The sequence below is a fragment of the Pimephales promelas genome, chromosome 15 (genome assembly GCF_988280905.1).
Source record: "Pimephales promelas chromosome 15, fPimPro1.hap1.1, whole genome shotgun sequence".
In the NCBI taxonomy this organism is placed as follows: domain Eukaryota; kingdom Metazoa; phylum Chordata; class Actinopteri; order Cypriniformes; family Leuciscidae; genus Pimephales; species Pimephales promelas.
Window position 1 is genome coordinate 6,620,293 of NC_142783.1, and position 22,515 is coordinate 6,642,807.

The 22,515-nt window shown below is 37.8% G+C and overlaps 1 protein-coding gene across 5 annotated transcripts in view; it reads left to right on the forward strand.

Annotated features, from left to right (window-relative positions):
• The window catches only part of ralgapa2 (Ral GTPase activating protein catalytic subunit alpha 2), a 244,784-nt gene that overhangs the window by 69,822 nt on the left and 152,447 nt on the right, over positions 1 to 22,515 (forward strand). For all 5 annotated transcript variants that reach the window (XM_039651126.2, XM_039651128.2, XM_039651129.2 and 2 more), the window contains exons 4-10: positions 209 to 266; positions 5,233 to 5,276; positions 5,372 to 5,552; positions 13,628 to 13,743; positions 13,844 to 13,982; positions 17,195 to 17,397; positions 20,694 to 20,924. In XM_039651126.2, coding sequence (XP_039507060.2) covers positions 209 to 266; positions 5,233 to 5,276; positions 5,372 to 5,552; positions 13,628 to 13,743; positions 13,844 to 13,982; positions 17,195 to 17,397; positions 20,694 to 20,924 — 972 coding nt within the window. The remainder of the gene's footprint in view (positions 1 to 208; positions 267 to 5,232; positions 5,277 to 5,371; positions 5,553 to 13,627; positions 13,744 to 13,843; positions 13,983 to 17,194; positions 17,398 to 20,693; positions 20,925 to 22,515) is intronic.

Genomic DNA, 22,515 nt, shown 5'->3' on the forward strand with positions numbered 1-22,515 from the left:
GAAGTTTGCTTTATTTCTCTGAGATCATTCTTTGTGTTTTGGCCTGGTGGACAATAAACCATAATCTTACATTAAAGACATCTCGGAATATCATAGAAATGTGGCATGGGATTTTACCAGTTCATTATTATTGGGTGAAGAAAATCACACAAATTGAGGGTATTAGTTTAATGTGTTCACTCACTGTGTGCTCTCTTTTTCCCGACAGAAAATTCTTCAACTTCTACCTGAGAAAATCAACAGTCGATGGCAGTTTCACAGTATAGGTAAGTGCTGTTCAGAGAGACCATGTTACACTGACGTGGTTCATGCCAAAGGTTTAGCTGTTGAAATTGAAAAATTGCTTACAGTATCACTATTTCTTTGTGCGTAATTATTTATGAGTCGTGTGTAAGAGTTCTGGTGTTAAAGCAGGTTCAGGAGAGAGTCAGTGTAACCTGGTTTAATACTTTCTCAGAGAAAATAATTAGCTACAGAGAGAGTGAGAGCAGGAGGTTAATAAATGAGAAATGCAAATGAGAGGCTTCATTTGAAATGCAAATTACTGAATTAAATTATGCGTCTCGTGGTTTCAGTCTTCCGTACAGGAAGACCCTCAAAGGAGTCAATAACCTCAATTAGAGCCCTTCACGTAGGGACAGACAGACCGAGGGAATTTATTGATCCCCGAGGGAAATTCAAGCAAAAATGAAGGCAACAGTTTCTAGGTTTATCATTTTTGATTTCATTTATACGTATGTGTTGTTATTTTCTTTCACTCGTAACCCTCTGTGTGTTATGAAATATCAAAACATAAGCTAGTTGTTGCGCACCGTATCTGATCCACCACTGTGTAACTGAGGAGTCACAACATTACAAACTTTGATTTATAGCAAAAAATGTATGTGAAACTAAGCCAAAAAGACAAAGGTATAAGACTGTGTAACTAACAGCTTCAATGAGGGAAAGGACAACAATCCCATGAAGCTTTGCATACTACATACTCAAATTTAAAATGATAGAGAAATATACATGAATGATTTAAAAATGATGATCGTGTATATAGGAACATATAGAAATGTATACAATATATTGTGCATCCCTATCTGAAACGCTTATACACGGGTGCCAGTTCATTTGTTATTAATAATATTTTGGCTTGTGTCTGTTAACTATTTTTTTAAAGTAAAAGCTCTAGAGTATTGAGTATTTTTGATAGCTATATTGTGATATGTACCATTACTATGATAAATCACTCATATTGTGATATATACTATTACCATTATATAATATTATTCATATTGTGATATATACCATTACCATTATATAATATTATTCATATTGTGATATATACCATTACCATTATATAATATTATTCATATTGTGATAAATACCATTACCATGATATAATATTACTCATATTGTGATATATACCATCACCATGATATAATATTACTCATATTGTGATATACACACCATCACCATCATATAATATTACTCATATTGTATTGTGATATACACCATTACCATGATATATTACTTATATTATGATATATACCATTACCATGATATAATATTACTCATATTGTGATATACACCATTACCATGATATAATGTTACTCATATTGTGATAAATACTATTACCATTACAGGCCCTTCTCAAAATATTAGCATATTGTGATAAAAGTTAATTATTTTCCATAATGTAATGATAAAAATTAAACTTTCATGTATTTTAGATTCATTGCACACCAATTGAAATAATTCAGGTCTTTTATTGTTTTAATACTGATGATTTTGGCATACAGCTCATGAAAACCTCATATTCCTATTTCAAAAAATTAGCATATAATAATAATAATAATAATTCATTACATTTATATAGCGCTTTTCTCTGCACTTAAAGCGCTTTACATAGAGGGGGGGGATCTCCTCAACCACCACCAGTGTGCAGCATCCACCTGGATGATGCGACGGCAGCCATAGTGCGCCAGAACGCTCACCACACACCAGCTTACTGGTGGAGAGGAGACAGTGATGAAGCCAATTGGTATATGGGGATGATTAGGAGGCCATGATGGACAGAGGCCACTGGGCAAATTTGGCCAGGATGACGGGGTTACACCCCTACTCTTTCGAAAGACATCCTGGGATTTTTAATGACCACAGAGAGTCAGGACCTCGGTTTAACGTCTCATCCGAAGGACGGTGCTCTTTGACAGTATAGAATCCCCATTACTATACTGGGGCATTAGGACCCACACAGACCACAGGGTGAGCACCCCCTGCTGGCCTCACTAACACCTCTTCCAGCAGTAACCTGGCTTTCTCAGAAGGTCTCCCATCCAGGTACTAACCAGGCTCAGCCCTGCTTAGCTTCAGTGGGCAACCAGTCTTGGGCTACAGGGTGATATAAATTATATCATGAAATATCATGAAAAGGTTCTCTAAACGAGCTATTAACCTAATCATCTGAATCAACTAATTAACTCTAAACACCTGCAAAAGATTCCTGAGGCTTTTAAAAACTCCCACCCTGTTTCATTACTCAAAACCGCAATCATAAGACTGCCGACCTGACTGCTGTCCAGAAGGCCATCATTGATACCCTCGAGCAAGAGGGTAAGACACAGAAAGACATTTCTGAACAAATAGGCTGTTCCCAGAGTGCTGTATCAAGGCACCTCAGTGGGAAGGAAAAAGTGCGGCAAAAAACGCTGCACAACGTGAAGAGTTGACCCGACCCTGAGGAAGATTGCGGAGAAGGACCGATTCCAGACCTTGGGGGACCTGCGGAAGCAGTGGACTAACTCTGGAGAAGAAACATCCAGAGCCACCGTGCACAGGCGTGTGCAGGAAATGGGCTACAGGTGCCGCATTCCCCAGGTCAAGCCACTTTTGAACCAGAAGCGCCTGACCTGGGCTACAGAGAAGCAGCACTGGACTGTTGCATGTCATTCAGAAATCAAGGTGCCAGAGTCTGGAGGAAGACTGGGGAGAAGGAAATGCCAAAATGCCTGAAGTCCAGTGTCAAGTACCCACAGTCAGTGATGGTCTGGGGTGCTGGTGTTGGTCCACTGTGTTTTATCAAGGGCAGGGTCAATGCAGCTAGCTATCAGGAGATTTTGGAGCACTTCAGCACGACCTGGCACCTGCTCACAGTGCCAAAACCACTAGTAAATGGTTTACTGACCATGGTATTACTGTGCACAATCGGCCTGCCAACTCTCCTGACCTGAACCCCATAGAGAATCAGTGGGATATTGTGAAGAGAAAGTTGAGAGACGCAAGTCCCAACACTCGAGATGAGCTTAAGGCCGCTATCGAAGCATCCTGGGTCTCCATAACACCTCAGCAGTGCCACAGGCTGATTGCCTCCATGCCACGCCGCATTGAAGCAGTCATTTCTGCAAAAGGATTCCTGACCAAATATTGAGTGCATAACTGAACATAATTATTTGAAGGTTTTTTTTTTTTGTATTAAAAACACTTCTTTTATTGGTCGGATGAAATATGCTAATTTTTTGAGATAGGAATTTGGGGTTTTCATGAGCTGTATGCCAAAATCATCAGTATTAAAACAATAAAAGACCTGAAATATTTCAGTTGGTGTGCAATGAATCGAAAACATATGAAAGTTTAATTTGTATCATTACATTATGGAAAATAATGAATTTTATCACAATATGCTATTTTTTTAGAAGGACCTGTATGTAATATTACTCATATTGTGATATATACCATTACCATTATATAGTATTACTCATATTGTGATATTTACTATTACCATGATTAGTGATGCACCGATGTGAAAATTTGTGGCCGATACCGATAACCGATATTAACATTGCTGTTATGGCCGATACCGATATTTACCGATATCGATATCCCTGTATAGAAAACACATAACGAGGATTAGGGCTGCACGATATTGGTAAAAAATGACATTGTGATATTTTATTTTTCTGCGATATATATTGTGATGTAAAAAAAATTTCACCAGATTACTTGAATTGCTCTTTTTGGAAAGAATGAATCATTCTAGAATGACTGGGGTAGTTTTGTCATGGAGTAAATCCGCAGAAATTAATATTAATAGAATGTTAACAAAATATGTTAACATTCTATTAATCTATTAACCTTACACTTTACAATAAGGTTTCATTTATTAAAGTGTACATTTAATGTACACTTTAATAAATGGAACCTTATTGTAAAGTGTTTCCGTTTAAGTCTCTTGAGCTCAGTGTCGAACAGATCAGTTGTTTTAACCATTCATTAAAGTGAATCGGTTCAAAGGAGTCATTAGTTCGCGAATTGGACGTGTCATTAACGGAACCACGGCACACGTTGTGTGATATCCAGGCAGTTTAGAACATCGCACGAGATTTGTCTCGACCTATTTTTACAGTCTATGGTCTCGACAGTCGACACAGAAAACATTTCATCAACACGATAGATTTTTTTTTTTTTGGTTTATTGAAAGTGTGGTTTCACAATTCACAACCAGTAGTTCAGAAGAAAAAAACTTCGGTCTTCCGACCTTTTACCATCGTGTATTCTCAAAGATATTCAGTCAACTCAATTCATAAACATGCGCGAGGGCGAGGGGGAGAAAGACATTTTGAAGACGGCGCGCGTGACCGGTGCTTTCACTCTTGTTCCCTCCGTTAAACAAGCGAAAGACATTTTGAAGACGGCGCGCGGGACCGGTGCTTTCACTCGCGTTGCCTCAGTTGAACAAGCGCAGCAGTCACTCATCTACATCACTTACCGGTCAAATATGGCTTTGGCGGGACAAAAATACGCATTAGGAAGGCTGGCAGAAAACAGCTCACCAGTTCCAGTCTTCGTGCGCTTGATGTTTAAACGCACTTGCGCTTTTAATACGCGTGCAAAAACAAACATCCCCGCCCCCACGCACGTCAAATACACAGGGAATGATCATCGGCCTGTTCACATCGGCCCTATTTTGACATCGGAACGATACCGATGTGTAAAAAATTGACCAAATCGGCCGATGTTATATCGGCGGCCGATATATCGTGCACCACTAACCATGATATAAATTACTCATACTGCACCATGATAGAGGCCTAAGACCTCCATCATGAGAGGGTGTCAGCCTCCAAATTTCTTCATCATAGTCAATGTTAATATTTTTCATTGCTTTTGGGGTTGTGCATCATAAGACTACAGATTTCTGCATTGTAATGATCAAGTCTGTTACTGATATGTCTGTTTCTATTATAGGGTCTATACTCAAAAAACTTTTGCACACTGGAAACTCTTTCAAGGTATGTCAATTTATGAATCAGAAGACCTCCAAAATGATTAGAAGAACTCTTCTGCTGATGTGTAACCAGAGGAAACGGTTTATGTCTGTGTGCAGATCCGCTGTGACGGCATGCGTCTGTTCCTGCTCTGGCTAGAAGCTCTGCAGAGCAACTGTGCAGAAGAGCAGCTTCTCATTTTCGCCTGCCTGATCCCAGGATTCCCTGCTGTTGCCTCATCCAGAGGACCCTGCACACTGGACACCATCATTTACAACCCCTTTTCCAACCCGCCTGACGGTAACAGACATACACACACATTGACGTACAAAACTAATGTTGGACCCACTTTATTTTAAGTGTCTTTAACTATATACGGTAACACTTTATTTAACAGTGTTCTTGTTGCATATGTTACATGTACGTACCATAGTAATAACAGTAAATTATGCATAATTGCATGCAACTAACCCTCAAACAAATCCTAATCCTACCCTAATCCTATAGTAAGTGCATGTTGTTAATTATTATAACTCAGTACTTAAATGTATAATTACATTATAGCAATGACACCTTAAAATAAAGTGTAACCCTAAATACTAACATTTAAATTAATCATTTGATTTTGATATATATATATACCTGCATGTAATTACACTGTTGACCATTGACTTACACCTTAAATCCATTCCTCCAAACCTGTCCCTAACTCGTATCCCACTTCAAAAACAGCCAGTGTTTTTGTTTACACTTTATTTGTCAATTGTACATTGTAATTGGACAAATAAGTACTGTGTAATATTATTACCAACATGTAATTATAGTAAGGGTTTAGTTTAGGGTTAGTTGTTTGTAATCATGCAACATTTATTGTGATTTATATTGTATATATCAAGGACACTAACATAAAGTGTTACCGTGTTTTGCAATACGACATGAACACAACTAATACGTTTTACCTAACTTTTTTTGTTGACGTAGGTTCATTGCAGTTAAAGACACCTAATATAAAGTGGGATCTAATGTTTTAATCCTAGTCTCTAGGCAATCTGCATAAAATCCACTTTCATCTTAACACGTAGAGCTCTTGTTGTTTTACATGATGTTTAGGTATACTGAAAAAAATAATATGCTTTATCTAATCAATACAATTGTGGCAACATATTACAAGCAATATGTATGTATGTATGTATGTATGTACAAAATAGAATTAATTAGAATATTAATTTGATTAACTATTACTCAATTCTAATTTGTTCAATTTAATAAATAATATTGCTTGTAATCTGTTGCCACAATTTTATTGATTAGATAAAGCATATTCATTTTTACAGTGTATGGCATAATCTGAAATCAGCAATATCACTAATAATACACTGTTGTGTTGATACAAATAAATAATTCAGAAAATAGACCAGTAATCTCTGATTAGAGGAAAGTATAGACTACATTAGTAAGAACTAAGGCTGTGTTATTCAATGAAAATCCATTCGATTTTGGTTTCCAACTATAATGAAAACAGGATAACCGAGGGGAAATGATTATTGTACCCCTGATAAAGATCAAATTTAATATCCAAATCAGCATGTTAAGTTGTTAAACTGCTATTGTGATATTAAACAGTGTTATTAAAAACGCATGAAGCTGCAAAAAGAGACACTATTCCCCAGACGGCTTTCTGTGTGCAGACGCCAAGTATAAGCAAAGTATATAATGGACTTCAGATACATGAATAAACGGTAAAATAGCCTACACACAAACATGTCGAAATCCCGTAAACACAGTCGGTTATGTCTTACGTTAATGTAAACAGTTGAGAAAGAAAACACATTTGTCAACAGATCCAGTGACTGCAGGAAAACACAACAGATCCAGTGACTGCAGCCCAATGTTACTGCTTCAGTCTGTCATTACTGTTAATCAAATAACAAAAGACAAAGATAAAATCACTCACTGCTCTTGAATAAATAGCTTTTGTAGTTTTAATAAGGATTCATCTATATTTAATGTAAGCAGTTATTTTACATTGGACTACTTTATTCAATTTCAATTTATTTGTCGGTTTTGTTAGTTATTGGTTTCTTTGTTTCTTATTGTATCGCTGACTGTTTATTTGTCTAATATAATATGTTTTTAGGATCTTGTATTTGGCTATATTAGTCAAACTAGTAATATTTTTTTTGCTTAAGTATTGATAATTGTCAAATTTCACTCATATCTAAAATGACTCATGCAAAAAGACTTTGATTATATAGCCCACCAATTATCGTGTTAAATAATCGTGTTTTCAATATTGACCAAAATAATTGTGATTATGATTTAAACACTATCAGGTTGTGAAAGTGATTAGTGAGCAGATGATTTTACCTATTCGATTGATCATATTTAACATTCTTGGGTTGACGAACATGCCAACGTTTTTTTTTTTTTTTCCTGATAGCATTGGAAAGAGAACTTAAAATGCTGTGTAGTTTTCGGTAAGACGTCATTTGGAACTGTATTTTTTAGGGCTGGGTATTGACACAGATTTCACAATCGATTCGATTGTAATTCGATTTCGATTACGATTCGATTCAATATTGATTATTTTGGATATCAGTTACAATAAATGGCATTTTTTCTCAAGGGAATCAAATCTCCAGTCTTAACTAATGCTGTAAACTTTGGGAGTCTAGTTGTAGCCTACTAGGCTTCATTAGCCTAATATGAAGGTAATAATGAACTGTTTTGTAGCTATACAAACACTTAAATTACACTTTTATTTATTTTTATAATAAGATGATTATATGAAATATAAACATTTAAATGGTGGCTGTCATAAAAACTTGCCAGATTTATTCAAATATGCATTAAATATTGAAGAACATTAAGATTATAATGCATACTGTATGTATGTTGTATATATTTAGCAAAATGCTCCTCTCTAGAGTTATTTTTTTCTAGCTGACTAACGAGTTTATGTGGGTTTTCTGAGGTAAATATGACGATACATGACATTGATTACAAGCTGTTTAACTGACGTCTTTCCACGGTTGAAACGCTGATTGAGCGAATCAATGTGACATGATACGGATTTCGATAAGTTGTACTCTATCTAACACATTTTCAGATGCTCATTCACGTTTATTTCGCGCTGTAACTGGTATCATTAAGCTGGAAGAGAGATCAGCGCTGCTGCTACAAAGAATATTGCGATTTTTTTTTTGGATGCACGCAGCCGCAATACAATGTTCCATTCATTGTCTTGATGGACCAGAAGTGTTAAAATCCTTGTTTCCGGCTTTTGGCCTACACAAATATTTAATTCCTGCAGCACTCTGTTTCGGATGGTCCATGTAAATCTTCAGTATTGGTAGGGTAGTGGCTGATGGGTATGACAACATAAGGTTTGAATTTCGCAGGACTTTCAGTGTTTATTTCGAGATGCTTGTACTCTTGTACTCCTTTAAGCTCTTGGACAAATCTGCCGAACTCAAAGCGAAGTAGCTGAAGTAGCCAATAACCCTGATATTTTTTTCTGTGCTCACAACTTTGTCCTTCATTCATTTCATCCCTCAACATTTACAGCACATCTACTATGTTTCTGTCTGGGAATGTGATTTTTTTAATGGCAGCCATTAATGCTCTTTGTGGCACAAAGGCACTTTAAATCTAGTATTAGAGCGTAATAATCAAATGGCGACACCGAATCCTCAGAAAAGCAGGTCAGAGTATGTTAAATGCTGAAAGGAATGATTTCCCTTGATGTTTTCTCTCGGAAAAGATTTTATTGATGCCCTTGAACTGGTAATGACCCCATTCATTTCAAAGCGCTGCGAATGTGTTCATATGTATTTGAAATCGGTGAATCCTTTCTGTCTGTGCTGACGTGCTTTATGTCTGAATAGATTTCATTAGTGAAACCCAAGCTATTCACGCTGAAGGCTGTTCAGCCCTCTGAAATGACAAAGGCAGTAGTGACAACCTAAAAAACAATCCATGTGAGAAAAATAAGCTGGATGCAATCTTGCAAAAAGTCATGAAAGAGTTATGGATTTACAAAAATAATAATTATTAAAATAATTGTCTCATTTGTTTTTACTTAAAAGGTGAGGAGTGCAATTTTTTGGGTGTCAACCCTTCATATAAGTGTAGTTTAGAAATTCAGCTTTTTAAAGGTTCAATATGCAAGATTGTTTCGCCACCAGGGGTCACTAACCTCTTACAATAACAAAGGCGTATATTGATGACGTATATTCGGCGTTAAGCTGAATTATGGATCTTGTCGTCAAGCTGATGGATCTTTTATGGATGAGTGAATAGACTGATGTTTTTAAACTTGACTGTGGTGTGAAGCAAGGCGCGATTGCTAGACGTATACCTGCGTCACACGCAATGCGAGTCCCGCGGATATAAAGGAATAAGGACATGTAATTCTACCGAACTACACGCTGAATTACTCACACAGGTCAGTTTATTAGAGGAATTAAACTTGAGGTAACGCAGCCCTGCTTCACTTGCTCTAGCAGTTTCACTATCACACTAAACGGCATTTGTGTGTGTTGAATGTTGTTAGTTACCGGTAGGTTGTTTGTTGGCTGTATGAGACATTAGAGAATAACATACAGATCATATTCTAACTTTTCATCATGTTGAATTATATAACATTGATTCGTTTTTTTATACATTGATTTGCTCACCTGTTTGCTCAAGTAACATACAACACTCGCGTCTCTGTCAAGTGGAAGTTAGTCGCAGACGTGGAGCTCTCGGCATCTGGAAAGATGTTGATCTTCATTTTAGTCCTCTTTTTGTCTCAAAGTCTGCTTGCCATGGTCCATAATGTTTGAACAATACCCTGCTAGGGATGCTCACGCTATTGAGCACGCATAACAGGCATAATAGACCCAGTTGTCCACGAATGTCGCCATGGTTACTATAATTGCAGTACGAGGTCAAACCTGGCGGAAACCGGGGGTAACGTGGATATGACGTCATTGACTGGCGACTCCTCACCCCTGCTCACACGCCCCGTTTCCTTGGTTAAAAAACGTAATTTTCTCACGATTTACAAATAGTTGGAAACATTTGGGATATTTTAAGTAATCAAACAAAATATATAACATTGGCTTAGTGGTTTTTGGATATTTTACTGCAAAAATCCTGCGTATTGTACCTTTAATGCAACTCTTAAAGGATTAGTTCACTTTTGAAAAAACTTTTTCAAAAAAAAAAAATTTACTCACCCCCATGTTATCCAAGATGTCCATGTCTTTCTTTCCTCAGTCGAAAAGAAATTTAGGTTTTTAATGAAAACATTCCAGGATTTTTCTCCATATAATGGACTTCAATGGGAACCGGATGGTTCAAGGTCCAAAAGACAGTGTTAATAACAGTTTCAGATGCAGCTTCAAATGTCTTTAAACGACACCAGACGATGAATAAGGGTCTTATCATGCGAAACGATCGGTTATTTCAAAACTTATTCCAAAAATGTAACTTTTCTAAGGACAAATGCTAGCCTTGCTATATTCTCTGAGGCGCGTTTGTAACGTCACGTAATACGTAATTACGTTCAAAAGGTCACGGGCGACGTAGCCGGAATTACAGAATCAAAATCGTCCGACATCGTTGTTTTTCCTTTTAATTCCTTTTTTTGTAAACGGTGTTTGAGCTAGTTTGCACGTTCAACCTATGCGTTCAACTTGTAAACACTGACTCTGTACTTTCGGCTACGTCGCCCGTGACCTTTTGAACGTCATTACGTAATACGTGACGTTGCAAATGCGCCTCACAGAATAGAGCAAGGCTAGCATTTGTCCTTAGAAAAGTTACATTTTTGGAATAAGTTTTGAAATAACCGATCGTTTCGCATGATAAGACCCTTATTCATCGTCTGATATCGTTTAAAGACATTTGAAGCTGCATCTGAAACTGTTATGAACCGTCTTTTGGATCTTGAACCATCCGGTTCCCATTGAAGTCCATTATATGAAGAAAAATCCTGGAATGTTTTCATCAAAAACCTAAATTTCTTTTCGACTGAGGAAAGAAAGACATGGACATCTTGGATGACATGGGGGTGAGTAAATTATAAGCAAAAGTTTTTTCAAAAGTGAACTAATCCTTTAACGAGTCCTGAGCAGTCTATCCAAAATGGAGTGTAGCACCCCGTACAGGCGCCGCCTAGCTAAGGAAAACATAATAATCATATTTTTCAAAACTACTGCCTTGATCAACACAAATGTGAAAGCTTAAAGTTTGCTGATAAATACATTTATAATTATAACATAATGTGTCTAAAACATCATACAACTCAGATATTCATGTTTCAAATGTCATTTGAAAGGTCGCATGGAATAGAATACAACAAGCATAATTGTTTTGGGCTTTTTTACTAAACTTAAGCGAGCAAGACCCATATGCAAATAATATACAGAAGCGGCATTTATATCACAGTATCAAAAGTCGCAGAGTTGTGAGTCTATACTTTTGTGTATGTCAAAAATGCCTCAGAGCTTCAATGGTCCAAATGCTTTCTGTATCCCAGTTTATTGTGCAGATAAAGTGTGAGCCATTTGTTCATTTAGACTCTCAAAGATAATAGTTAAGCATGCACACCATAACAGACTGTGTGGTGCTGACAAAGCACACTCTGAACTTCTGGCTCTACCGGTGATGTGAATATTCTGTCTCTGCAGGATTACCTGTTGTTAGAGGGGGTAGGAGCATCAGTAGTGTTATTTGCTGAGGTATCGCTTTTTTATATGCATTTTTCTTCTTTTTTTTTCATTCTCAGCTTTCATTACAGTAGATCATTTCTGAGCATATTGCGCTTTTCCAAAGGAGGGGCTTCAAAGAGACAAGAACTAAACAGACTGGGAAGAGAGGAGCTGTGTCTATGTCAAATATGGGAAAAATGTGTTTTTATTGAACATCCAAGCATGAAAACCTTTTCTAGTAAAGCCCAAAAACAAAATCAAGACTTTGTAAAAGACAACATCATGGCCTCTTTAAGATTAGGATTTGAAGATTCATCCAAGTTTGTTATATTGTGCAGCTTGTTGAGAGGTGGAGAACATACGATTTTCAAATTGATCAAAAAACCCCATAGACTTGCATTGAAATATATAGAGCAGTGGTTCTCAAGCAGGGGCCGCGGCCCATTATGGGGCCTCTTCAAGCTTCAAGATGGCTTAAAATGATTAAAAATAAGCTAAAAATGGGTTGTAAAATAAGGAAAATAGCTAAAAACTATAAAACTGACATTTGTTTCCTCAACAACTGTAATTTGTATTTAAGAACCAGGATTCTCATGCCCTTGAACCTGGATATATAAGTGCATTTTAATTAAGTGTAATTTAGGGGCCTTTCACACCTACCTTGTGTGGTCCGGAATTTCTGACTTTTCATTTAGGTCCGAATCAAAATTATAGGTGTGAAACCTCCCCCGGACCACGGTCCGGACCAAACAGTTTAAATTTAGTCAGACAAAAAGAGGTAGCCTCAGTCCGGATCAAACAGAAAAAATGTTTTGTTTGTTTCTAGTGTGAAAGCATTTCTGTATGGTTCGGACTTTCAGACCTTTTACAGGAAGTTCTGGTGGTTCCCAAAAAGCGGGGGGGAAAAAAATGGGTAGCACATGGGGAGAGGAGGAGACGAGGTTTTTAATTACAGTATGACCTGATGACGTAATAAGAAGTTGCAGTAAAATGTTCACACGACGAGGACGTTCATTTGAACTAGCGAATTTGAACTAGCCTTGTGTATAGTTGGTGTTGCAGGTAATTGTGCCATAAAAATAACAATATAGTTGCAACGATATGCGTCTGTTCGTTCATGTTGTCAAAGTTACCCGCCGAATTGACAACACGCAGACGTCAGACAAACGTCCACTAACTAAACCGATCAATGTCAAGATGCAGCCCACATAGATGATGACGCAAGGATGTCAGTGCGTAAAGTTCTTTAGTGTGCTCGCATAATTGCAGTGTGAAACCAAACCAAAACTTTCTGAAAGTAAAATAATTATCAAAACATGAACTTTGATTCGGACGTTCAAGTGTGAAAACGCCCTTATAGACCTGGAAAACTCATGGAAATTATTTAATTCATATTAACTTTTCTAGTTATGTCAAGCTAAATAATATTCTGTTCAGTAAAAACTGTTTTAAGTAAATAATATTTGTAAAAAAAAAAAACAACAACAAAAAAGCTCTTTACATTGATCATTCATGTAAATTATTCGGTCATAAATAGTGTATATGCTAAAGAAATAAACTGTACAATGCAAACAAATAAAATGATAACAAAAATGGTGAAATGAGCAGCTTTAAAATCTTTTTGGCTAATAAATTACACAGATGTTTTTAAATAATCATACTCTGTGTTTGTAGCCAAGATTGTGCCGGAGGAGATCACCCCACTGGTGCCTGCGGTTCCCGGAGAGAAGGTGGCAGACGACCACACCTGTTCTGTGCTTCAGATTGTGCTCAAGTTCATGGTTCTCCAGGTGAGATAGAGCTGCTCACTTCAGTGTTTAGTCTGATATCTGCATGTTTCTCATAGCCGTGATGCAATCTAAATCCCTGCTATTTGTTTTCACCCCACAGGCATCCAGCTTGGACTGGAAAAACAAAGAGAACCAGGACACAGGCTTCAGATTTCTCTTTTCCCTGTTCAAGAAGTACTACCTGCCTCATCTCTTCCCTTCTTTCACAAAACACACCAACCTCTACAAGCCACAATTAGGTGCGTTTGAGACACGAAACGTTTCACTGTAAATCTGATTTTAGCAGCTCACATTTTCATTAATTGTTCATCAAGAACTAGCCAATAGATAATATCACATATTATCTCATATTAATAACAATAGTTTTTACACATTCTATCCCTACAAATTTAAAGGGGCTATACGTAGAAATCAGAAACCCTTGTTGTTATCGACACTAGTGGCTATCGAGTGAACTGCAGCCAGTGACTTTTTGCTCTCATGACGCTGGTCATGTGTGTGATGCGTAGGGATGGGAATCGAAAACCGGTTCCACACGAGAACCGGTTCTAAATTTTACGATCCATCGATATTGTATGCCCTCGACGTTAACGAGTCCTCTTATCGATGCTCCTGCTCTGAGTCAACCAGCATGTTCATGTGGAGCATTCGGAGATTTGTTTTTCCTGAATTATACCTGGGTGTGAAGTGCTAAAATAGGCCTACGTAGGGCTGTAGTCAAGACCACCTTTGTCGAGTCCAAGACAAGTCCAAGACCAGGACTAGTCGATTCCAAAGAGGTTCGAGTCCAAGACAAGACCGAGTCAAAAAAGGTTCGAGTCCGAGTCAAGACCGAGTCCAGGACAGGAAAAAAAAAGTCTTCAGGGCCTGAATTTCGTTTTTGCCAAACAAAATTATTACATTTATCTTGCCTAAATGTTTGCACTCATTGCATTTTTACAATGGGGTAATGTTGTTAAGAATTTACACAACACAAGGCTTGATTTAAATTGTTCAGTTAAATTGAAAAAATGTGCACAAATAAATACAATAAAGATACAAATAAAGACAAATAAAGAGAAACGTTTTTGAATAGGTCTAACACTAGTATTCATAGATTGAATAAAATAATCAAATGGAAAATAACTCTGGATAGTATTTTAGTCCTAAATAAATTAAACACATAGGCTATTAATCCTGATTCCTTTAACTTAAAGCTCTGTTTTGTTGTTTATACGACAAAATCAATGACCGACACATATGGTTGCTGTCACTTTAAGAGCCAGTGCACGGATCCTGTGTTCATTATACTGGCGTGCGTTTTATGCTTATTGAAGACAAATCTGACTATGTTAAGAGTATACTCACAAAGACCGAAATTGACACAGTTTTGAGTGTTAAAGCAATATAGCTAATCCATGAAAAATTACTTTTGTTACTGGGCAGCTGTTCTTGAGGCGGATTTTCTATGAATGTGCGCAAAGTCATCCCAGAGAGCGCGCGAGGACTGACAGTTTAACATTTCTTGAATGTTAAACTGGTAAGACTTAAAAAGACGTGCAAATGGCAAGCTTTATTCACAATGCACTGCTGGCCCGATTGTGCAAGTGAATATTCCGTCATGTCCCAACTCCTGAACGCGAGTGTGTATTATCGCAGCAGCGCTTGATGCTTGCCTTCCACAACACATTTTGAGAGAAGAGAAGAAGTGGCACCGCCGAACACTCACGATGTTTGTGAAATTGCATCTGGCAGATAGTTATTAAAACAATGATTTGATTTTATAATCTGCGTGGATTACAGTTGTGGGAATATCCCGCATTATAAATGGGAGACCTGCGGGAATGATTAGAATTGTGTGCAACACCCAGGATTTTTAAGTAACGTTAGCTAGTAACTATAGTAACAGAGAAGACGCGCTCCTTTGTAGTGAGCACTTGATCGGTTAATTTTGGCATTTTCTAAGTTAACGTTACCCTGATAGGCTTGCCTAATAAATGAACACACATTCAAAAGTGTTGGACTCGGTCAAGACTGAAAACCAAATTTGGCAAGACTAGTGGCCGAGACTGAGACAAGTCCGAGACCATAGAAAAACGGTCTCGAGTCCGGACTCGAGTCCAAGACCGGACTCGAGTACTACAGCCCTAGGCCTACGTTGCCTTATCTTCTCTGAAAAGCGTTCTGCACATTCAGCTGACAAACCAAACTTCAAATAAACGGAAAAAAAAAAAAAAAACGATCCAAAAGATGAAATGTTTTCTGTGATGACACACAGTTGTGGGATGTCTCAACCACCGGGATAATCACACAACGCGCACACGGCCGATAATGACGCATTCAATCAATTCGCGAACTAATGACTCATTTGAACAGATTCGTTTTAGTGAATGGTTAAAACAACTGAACTGATCTTCCAACACTGAACTCATGAGACGTTTAATCGGTGTATAATTAATCGTAACACTTTTCAATAAGGTTCCATTTTTTATATAAATTATATCAAAAGTACAGTTTGCTTAGTCAAGCGTAAGGTTTAAAACAAATAAAACCAATTGTTTTCCCCCCAAAAAAGCATAGGCCTATGACTACTTTTTCCCACACAGTGCTATCAGGAATCGATAAGAGAATCGTTAAAGAATCGGATCAATAAGCAGAATCGTTAGTGGCATTGATATTGATAAAATCTTATCAATTCCCATCCCTAGTGATGTGTGTGACGTACAACAGAGCAACCCTACGCTGTCACTCTACGTGAACTTAAAGATTGAGCCACTGTACTCTATTTTAATGATGTCTTTAATAACTTTTCTGGGCCTGTCAGTTTCAATCCCTTAGAAGCCTATGGAGGAGTGAGACTGCTCTCAGATTTAATCAAAAATATCTTAATTCAGGGCTGCCAACTCTCACGCATTGTTTTTGCGTGCATGATACACACTTTATGGCGTTTAATACGCACGTTTACAGTGCACATCATATGCAAGCAAAAACTTTTTTTTTGCAAATAAATGGCACAAGAAATAAAATTCCTGCTATAGACACTCACTTTCATGAGAGCGTGTTGTATGTTCCCACCAGTCCTGAGATCTCGCTGCGCGTTCGTCCATCTGTGCAAGAAGACCCCTTTAAAAATGCGCAATGTTTCAGATCTATGTCAAGAGTGTAGAATGCACCTGCAAATTTTTTTTCTGGTATTATTTCATAATCGAGGATTTCTTATGTGAAATACTGTCTAAAAATCTCATCACGCCCCTAGTCATTTCAGTACTGTCTAACTTTCAAAAAAGTATGCTTTTAAAGAAACATTTTTATAAAAGCGTACACCAAACTTCCAGATATGCTCTGGTTAAGCTGGTTATTATGAGAAGTGTTCACATATTTTCGGTTCATTGTCAGATTGTCTAGGCAGTTTACTGGAAACACTGTTGTTATTCCTTATCTTTAGTTATAATTTCCCCTCTCTGTCTCTCAGATCTTCCCATTCACAGACCAAAGCCCCTCTACATCCAAGTGATGCGCAACAGCGAGAGTACATACTGCACTAGGGATCAGTACCTGGCTCCCCGTGTGGCCTTCATCACGTGGCTTGTGAACTTCTTCCTGGAGAAGAAGTATGTGAACTCGGCCACGAGCAGCTCTAAGAATGGAGGAGAGGTCCTTCCTAAGATTATCCAGGTGGGAGGAAGTTTGATAACCAAAAACCATATGGATTTCCATCATCTACTGTACGCTGCCTCACTGTCTACTGGCTTACGTGGACAGATATCATTCTCCCTCAAATGAAATCTCATTTTCCTAAAGTTAACCTTTTTTGGCACCTTCATTATAGATATAATTCAGCCTAAATTCTGTCATCATTTACTCACGCCCTTGATTTAAAAACACAAAAGCAGAATTTTTACGCTGTTCTTTTCCACACCACTTGCTGTCAAGCTGCAAAAATAAAATAAAAAATAAAGTAAAAAAGCACCAAAAACAAATGCCATTAATATTGAATTTGTTTTGAGTGGCAAACTATCGAATGCTTAAGAATACAAAACAATTTGACAAAATGTATAATATGACATGCTGTGTTACATAGCTTCACGACCAGGGTTCGGGATTGTTTGATTGCTAGCGACTCCAAATCTGCTGTAGCAAATTAGCTGAAGGGAAATATGAACAATTAATTAAAACTCATAATTAATTATGCGTATTTGTGTCAGGTATTATTATTAACTTGATGTAGCAGAATCAGTACCTCAATCAACTAACATGGTCGTCCAGCGAGCGCTTTGTTTTAATCTCTTAATTCTGAAAATAATAATAATTAAAACTGCAAGCAGCATTTAGCGGTGTTCAAGCAGTTCAGGCCTTTAAGCACAAAAGCATCAAAAGGCATAAAGTTTTATGTAGCAAGCATTTAACCACTGAGATCATAGATGGAATAGACCATGTTTTAGCATGATTTACCATGGTAAACCACATTTCAGCGTGATTTTCATTATTTACCATGTTCCAGTATGATTTACCATGATTCTAGCATGATTTACCATAGTTTTGTGCTTGAACACCTAATAAGAATGAGACGTTTTTGACGGTTATAGCGCCACCAAATGTAAAATTTCAACTTTTTTACGATAATTATTGATTCGACATACCTTTTTTTTGGCCTCAAATGCAAATCCGAGATATACATCTTGTCCGTCTTGAGCCAGGGATTACAGTGGTGTAAAAACATTGAAGCTAAGTCAAACGGTCTAGGAGTTATGAGCAATATAGTACTTTTGGTTGCTGTAGCGCCACCTATGGGCCAATCGGGCTCATACTCTGATAGGTTCTCCTCAATTTGAGTCTCTAGGTCTCTAGGCCTTACGGTTTGGGCTGCACGATGCATTTTAGGGGATTTTTTTTTCTTTCTAGCAAATACAATAGGTTTTCAGCACTTCGTGCTTGAACACCTAATAATTATCGGGGGCGAGGGAAATAACATTCTTAATGTACAGTACTATTCAGGGCATGTAGCCAAAATCTGCATGATTAGGGAGCATGAACAACTTTACATGACTTTTATTAAGTAGACTAAACACTCAGTTTAATCTGACACACACATACACACACAGTTGAGTTTAGCAAGGGAAAGAGAGCTGAAGCAGAATACATGAAAGCAAAACGTTACAGCATTGTTTCAAATTGAGCAGATCAACAGCCTTGAACAAACCATCAGATTAGTTCTAACAAAGGGGTAAGGATACTTAAGGATACTTGCATGTCTCGCACATTTTGTCTTGATGTAATTTGTTGAGGCTTCAGTTGATCTTTCCTGATGTTTTCTTGATGAGAGGGAACCTGTTGGAGTCAGAGGATCTTTAGTCAATAGAAAGACGCAGCCTGGCACAAACTTAGAAGACTTCTAGCTCAGCATCATCTGAGATTTCAGTGATCGACGGTCTTTCGGAAGATTTCGGAAAAGCCCCGTTCACACTACACGCGACTTTGTCGCTGCAGGTCGCCAGTGGCTGCGCTGGAGGGCGCTCCCGCTACTGGTTGCCTAGTAATGTTTGTGAGTGACATTCACGGATGTTGCTCTATGTTAGACAACTAATACGTTTTCTTGCCGCTACAAACAAACATTTTGTAAGGAAAAGTCTAAATATAAATGGAATCAGTACATAAAATGCATAATATTAAAAATGAACGAGAAACAGTGAGTTCTCTTTGCCATCGCGGCTTTTTAACTGCAGCAAACGGGCAAATACCGGTCTATCTGGGTTCCCGAAACCATTCAGTCACGGGGTCAGTGCGGTGAACACCACTGTATGTACACAGAAATATAATAAATTATAGGGCAGTTTCTGACTGCTAAAATGAGCTTCTCGTTCAACTTGCCTCGGTCAGACTCCGCACTGAAGAGTGACGCGCTCCACTGACTTCACTCCTATTGGTTGTCGCTCCCGAAAGTCGCTCTTCATTTGCATAACGTTAAACAGATCTCAACTTTATCGTGTCGCCAGACACGCCCCACCGGTCGCCGTCGCCGGAAATCGCGCGCTCCTCATTGAAATGATGGTATCGTGTCACTTTGTCGCTTGTAGTGTGAACGGGGCTGAAGTGTGTGAGCCAATAAGAAGTTGTTTTTTTAGAGGGAAACTTTACGACCCCTTTGACTTCCATAGTAGTACATATGTATTTTTATTTTTAATACTATGGACGTCAATGGGATCCATCAGTATCTTCTTTTGTGTTCAACAGAAGAAAGAACTTCATACAGGGTTGGAACTACTGAGTAAATGATGACAGAAATTCATGGGTGAATTATCCCAAGTATCTGATTCTAGAATCCCCGACTCATAACCTTTGTACAAACTTGTGACAGTAACCAAAAGGGTGACGTGTTGGCCAATTCCTAGTCAATGGTGACAGATTAAATATTTTGTTATATTTATTTACTTACATTTAAAGCTACACTGTGTGATTTTTACCCCCATCTAGCGGTGAAAAGGTATATGAACATCCAGTGAATATTAGTTTCTGTTCCTCTCAATTCCGATTTCGTTTGGCCAATGTAGTCCAAGATTAACATGGCTTCCAGTTCGACCTCGTCCATGAGTGTTAACTCAAACGTAAACGCGAAAGGCGAAGCTTGAGTTAACGGGTATGTCCCTCTTTGGCTAATGTACTTTCAAGATGGAGGGGCAACATGGCGACCGACATTAGAACCCCTTACCCGTATTTATTTTCAATGGCATATTATACACTCACGAGAATACTTTATTACTTGAACCAAGTAAATATACATTAATGAGCACATATATTTTTGAAAGAACTAAGTGTTTTTAGCTAAGAATAAACTAAAAGAGTTTTTTTCCCAATTGAGTTTAAACACTCATGTTTTACACTGATTGCAGGGGATCTCTTAGTAATTCTTAATATAGTGTGTATCAATAGTTGAATGTGAGTAAGATCTCTGTTGCGTGTGTATTGGTGTTCAGACTGTGACTGCGGGCGGCATCAGTCAGGAGAAGAGCGCAGACTCCGAGTCCAACGGTCCTGTGGAGCAGGAGAAGAACCACTCGAACAGCAGCACGCTCTCTGATCGCAGGGGCAGCAACTCCAGTGTGTGTAGCATCGAGGAGGAGCATCGAGGCGTCTACGACATGGTGCAGTCCATCCTGCTCTCCACACGGGACAATGTCAATTTCGTCAACGAGGTCTTCCATCAGGTCAGAGACTGTGTGACACCTTATGTCGGCACGGTTTTAGACGCATTCTTCCACTTGGTTAGAGATACAGTGACCCCAAAAACTATTTAGACACTTGTCTATGGCTGGATATCATCCACTGCCTCACAGTACACATGTATCATGTTGTGACATATCACAAAGCATCATATTCATATCATATTCGAATTAAATGTTAACATTTAAATTAGGGCTGCACGTTTTCAAGTTTTTCATTAACCGTTAACTGAGGCCCTTATCGGTTAATACTCGGTTAACCATGTGCGCGCTGCAACCTCAAAATACAGAGTTAATTTTTAACACCTTTAATAACTGGTTGGACCCCATTTGAAACAAAATTAATTTATAGAAATAAAACGCAGTGGTAAGTTCAGAGCAGTTAAAGTAGGCGCGTTTCCATCACCCTTCAAACTGAAATTGCCCATTGAAAATACGCACATTGGCAACACGTCCATTTCGCAAAAACTCCGTGTCCGCAAATAATAATAATCATCATCATTATTGTAACATTTTATTAGGCTGCATATTATGTAGAAGACGCTTTTATCCAAAAATAATCCTGCATATCCAGTGTGTGTGCTTAATGTGGAGGCTGCGAGACGCCCATGTGAACACTTGCAGTTTCATTGCATTTCTTTCAGTGGAAACAACTTAAAATACTCTTTCATTTCTGGTCATACAGAAAATAATAAAACATTATTCGCAAATACATTTATTTGCGTAAACTCACAATAACAAGAAAACGTTGTGCTTTAACAAACAGGCGCGCTTCATGATCTCCGTGAACTGGAGCGCGAGAACTGAAACAGCCGCATTCGAATTTGTTCGTTTTAAATTGGACATTTAAAGCTTTTGCTTTAAATGTCCAATTTAAAACGAACAAATTCGAATCGAAAGCCAATATCTTCTGACTATGTAATTATGTAGTCAGCTAATTATGTATTTCTCTCTAAAGGTGCATCCGGGGATGGAGATTTGTTTTTAGCAGAAACTGATTTAGAAAACAATAGTTTATTAATAAACAATTAATGCCTCGTTATTTTATGTTATTTTATTATCAGACACATTTATTATATCTTATAAATCACCTATAAATCCCCTTTCTGTAGGCTGTGGTTACGGCTCTTCTCATTCAGCACTGCGGGGGAAAATCATTTCCAGGTTCTAATCTGGCCTCAGAAAACCAGTAAAATCTTTTTTTTTTTTCCATATTCATTTGTCAAATATTTTAAATGTTTAAAGGGGCAAAAAATCTAACAAATATCTGAAAATTCGTCGATATATAGCCTATATATTTTTGCGCAGCATTTGACGTAGTCCTACAGTTCAAATGAACATTTTGGTGTTCAACTGCGTTTTACAAAATACAACAACCGTTCATTTTTCGTTTTGCAATTAGGCCTACGGATTAAATAAGGGGAAACGAATGAACACAAAAGTACACTGACCGGACATATACGAGGCAGAGTTCTTTTTTTAAAATTCATAAAAGATACAAGGAATAGCCTACTAGACAAAACCTCAAAGAAATGCCACAATCAAGACCGCGGAGCAGAAATGAGGGAGAAACACA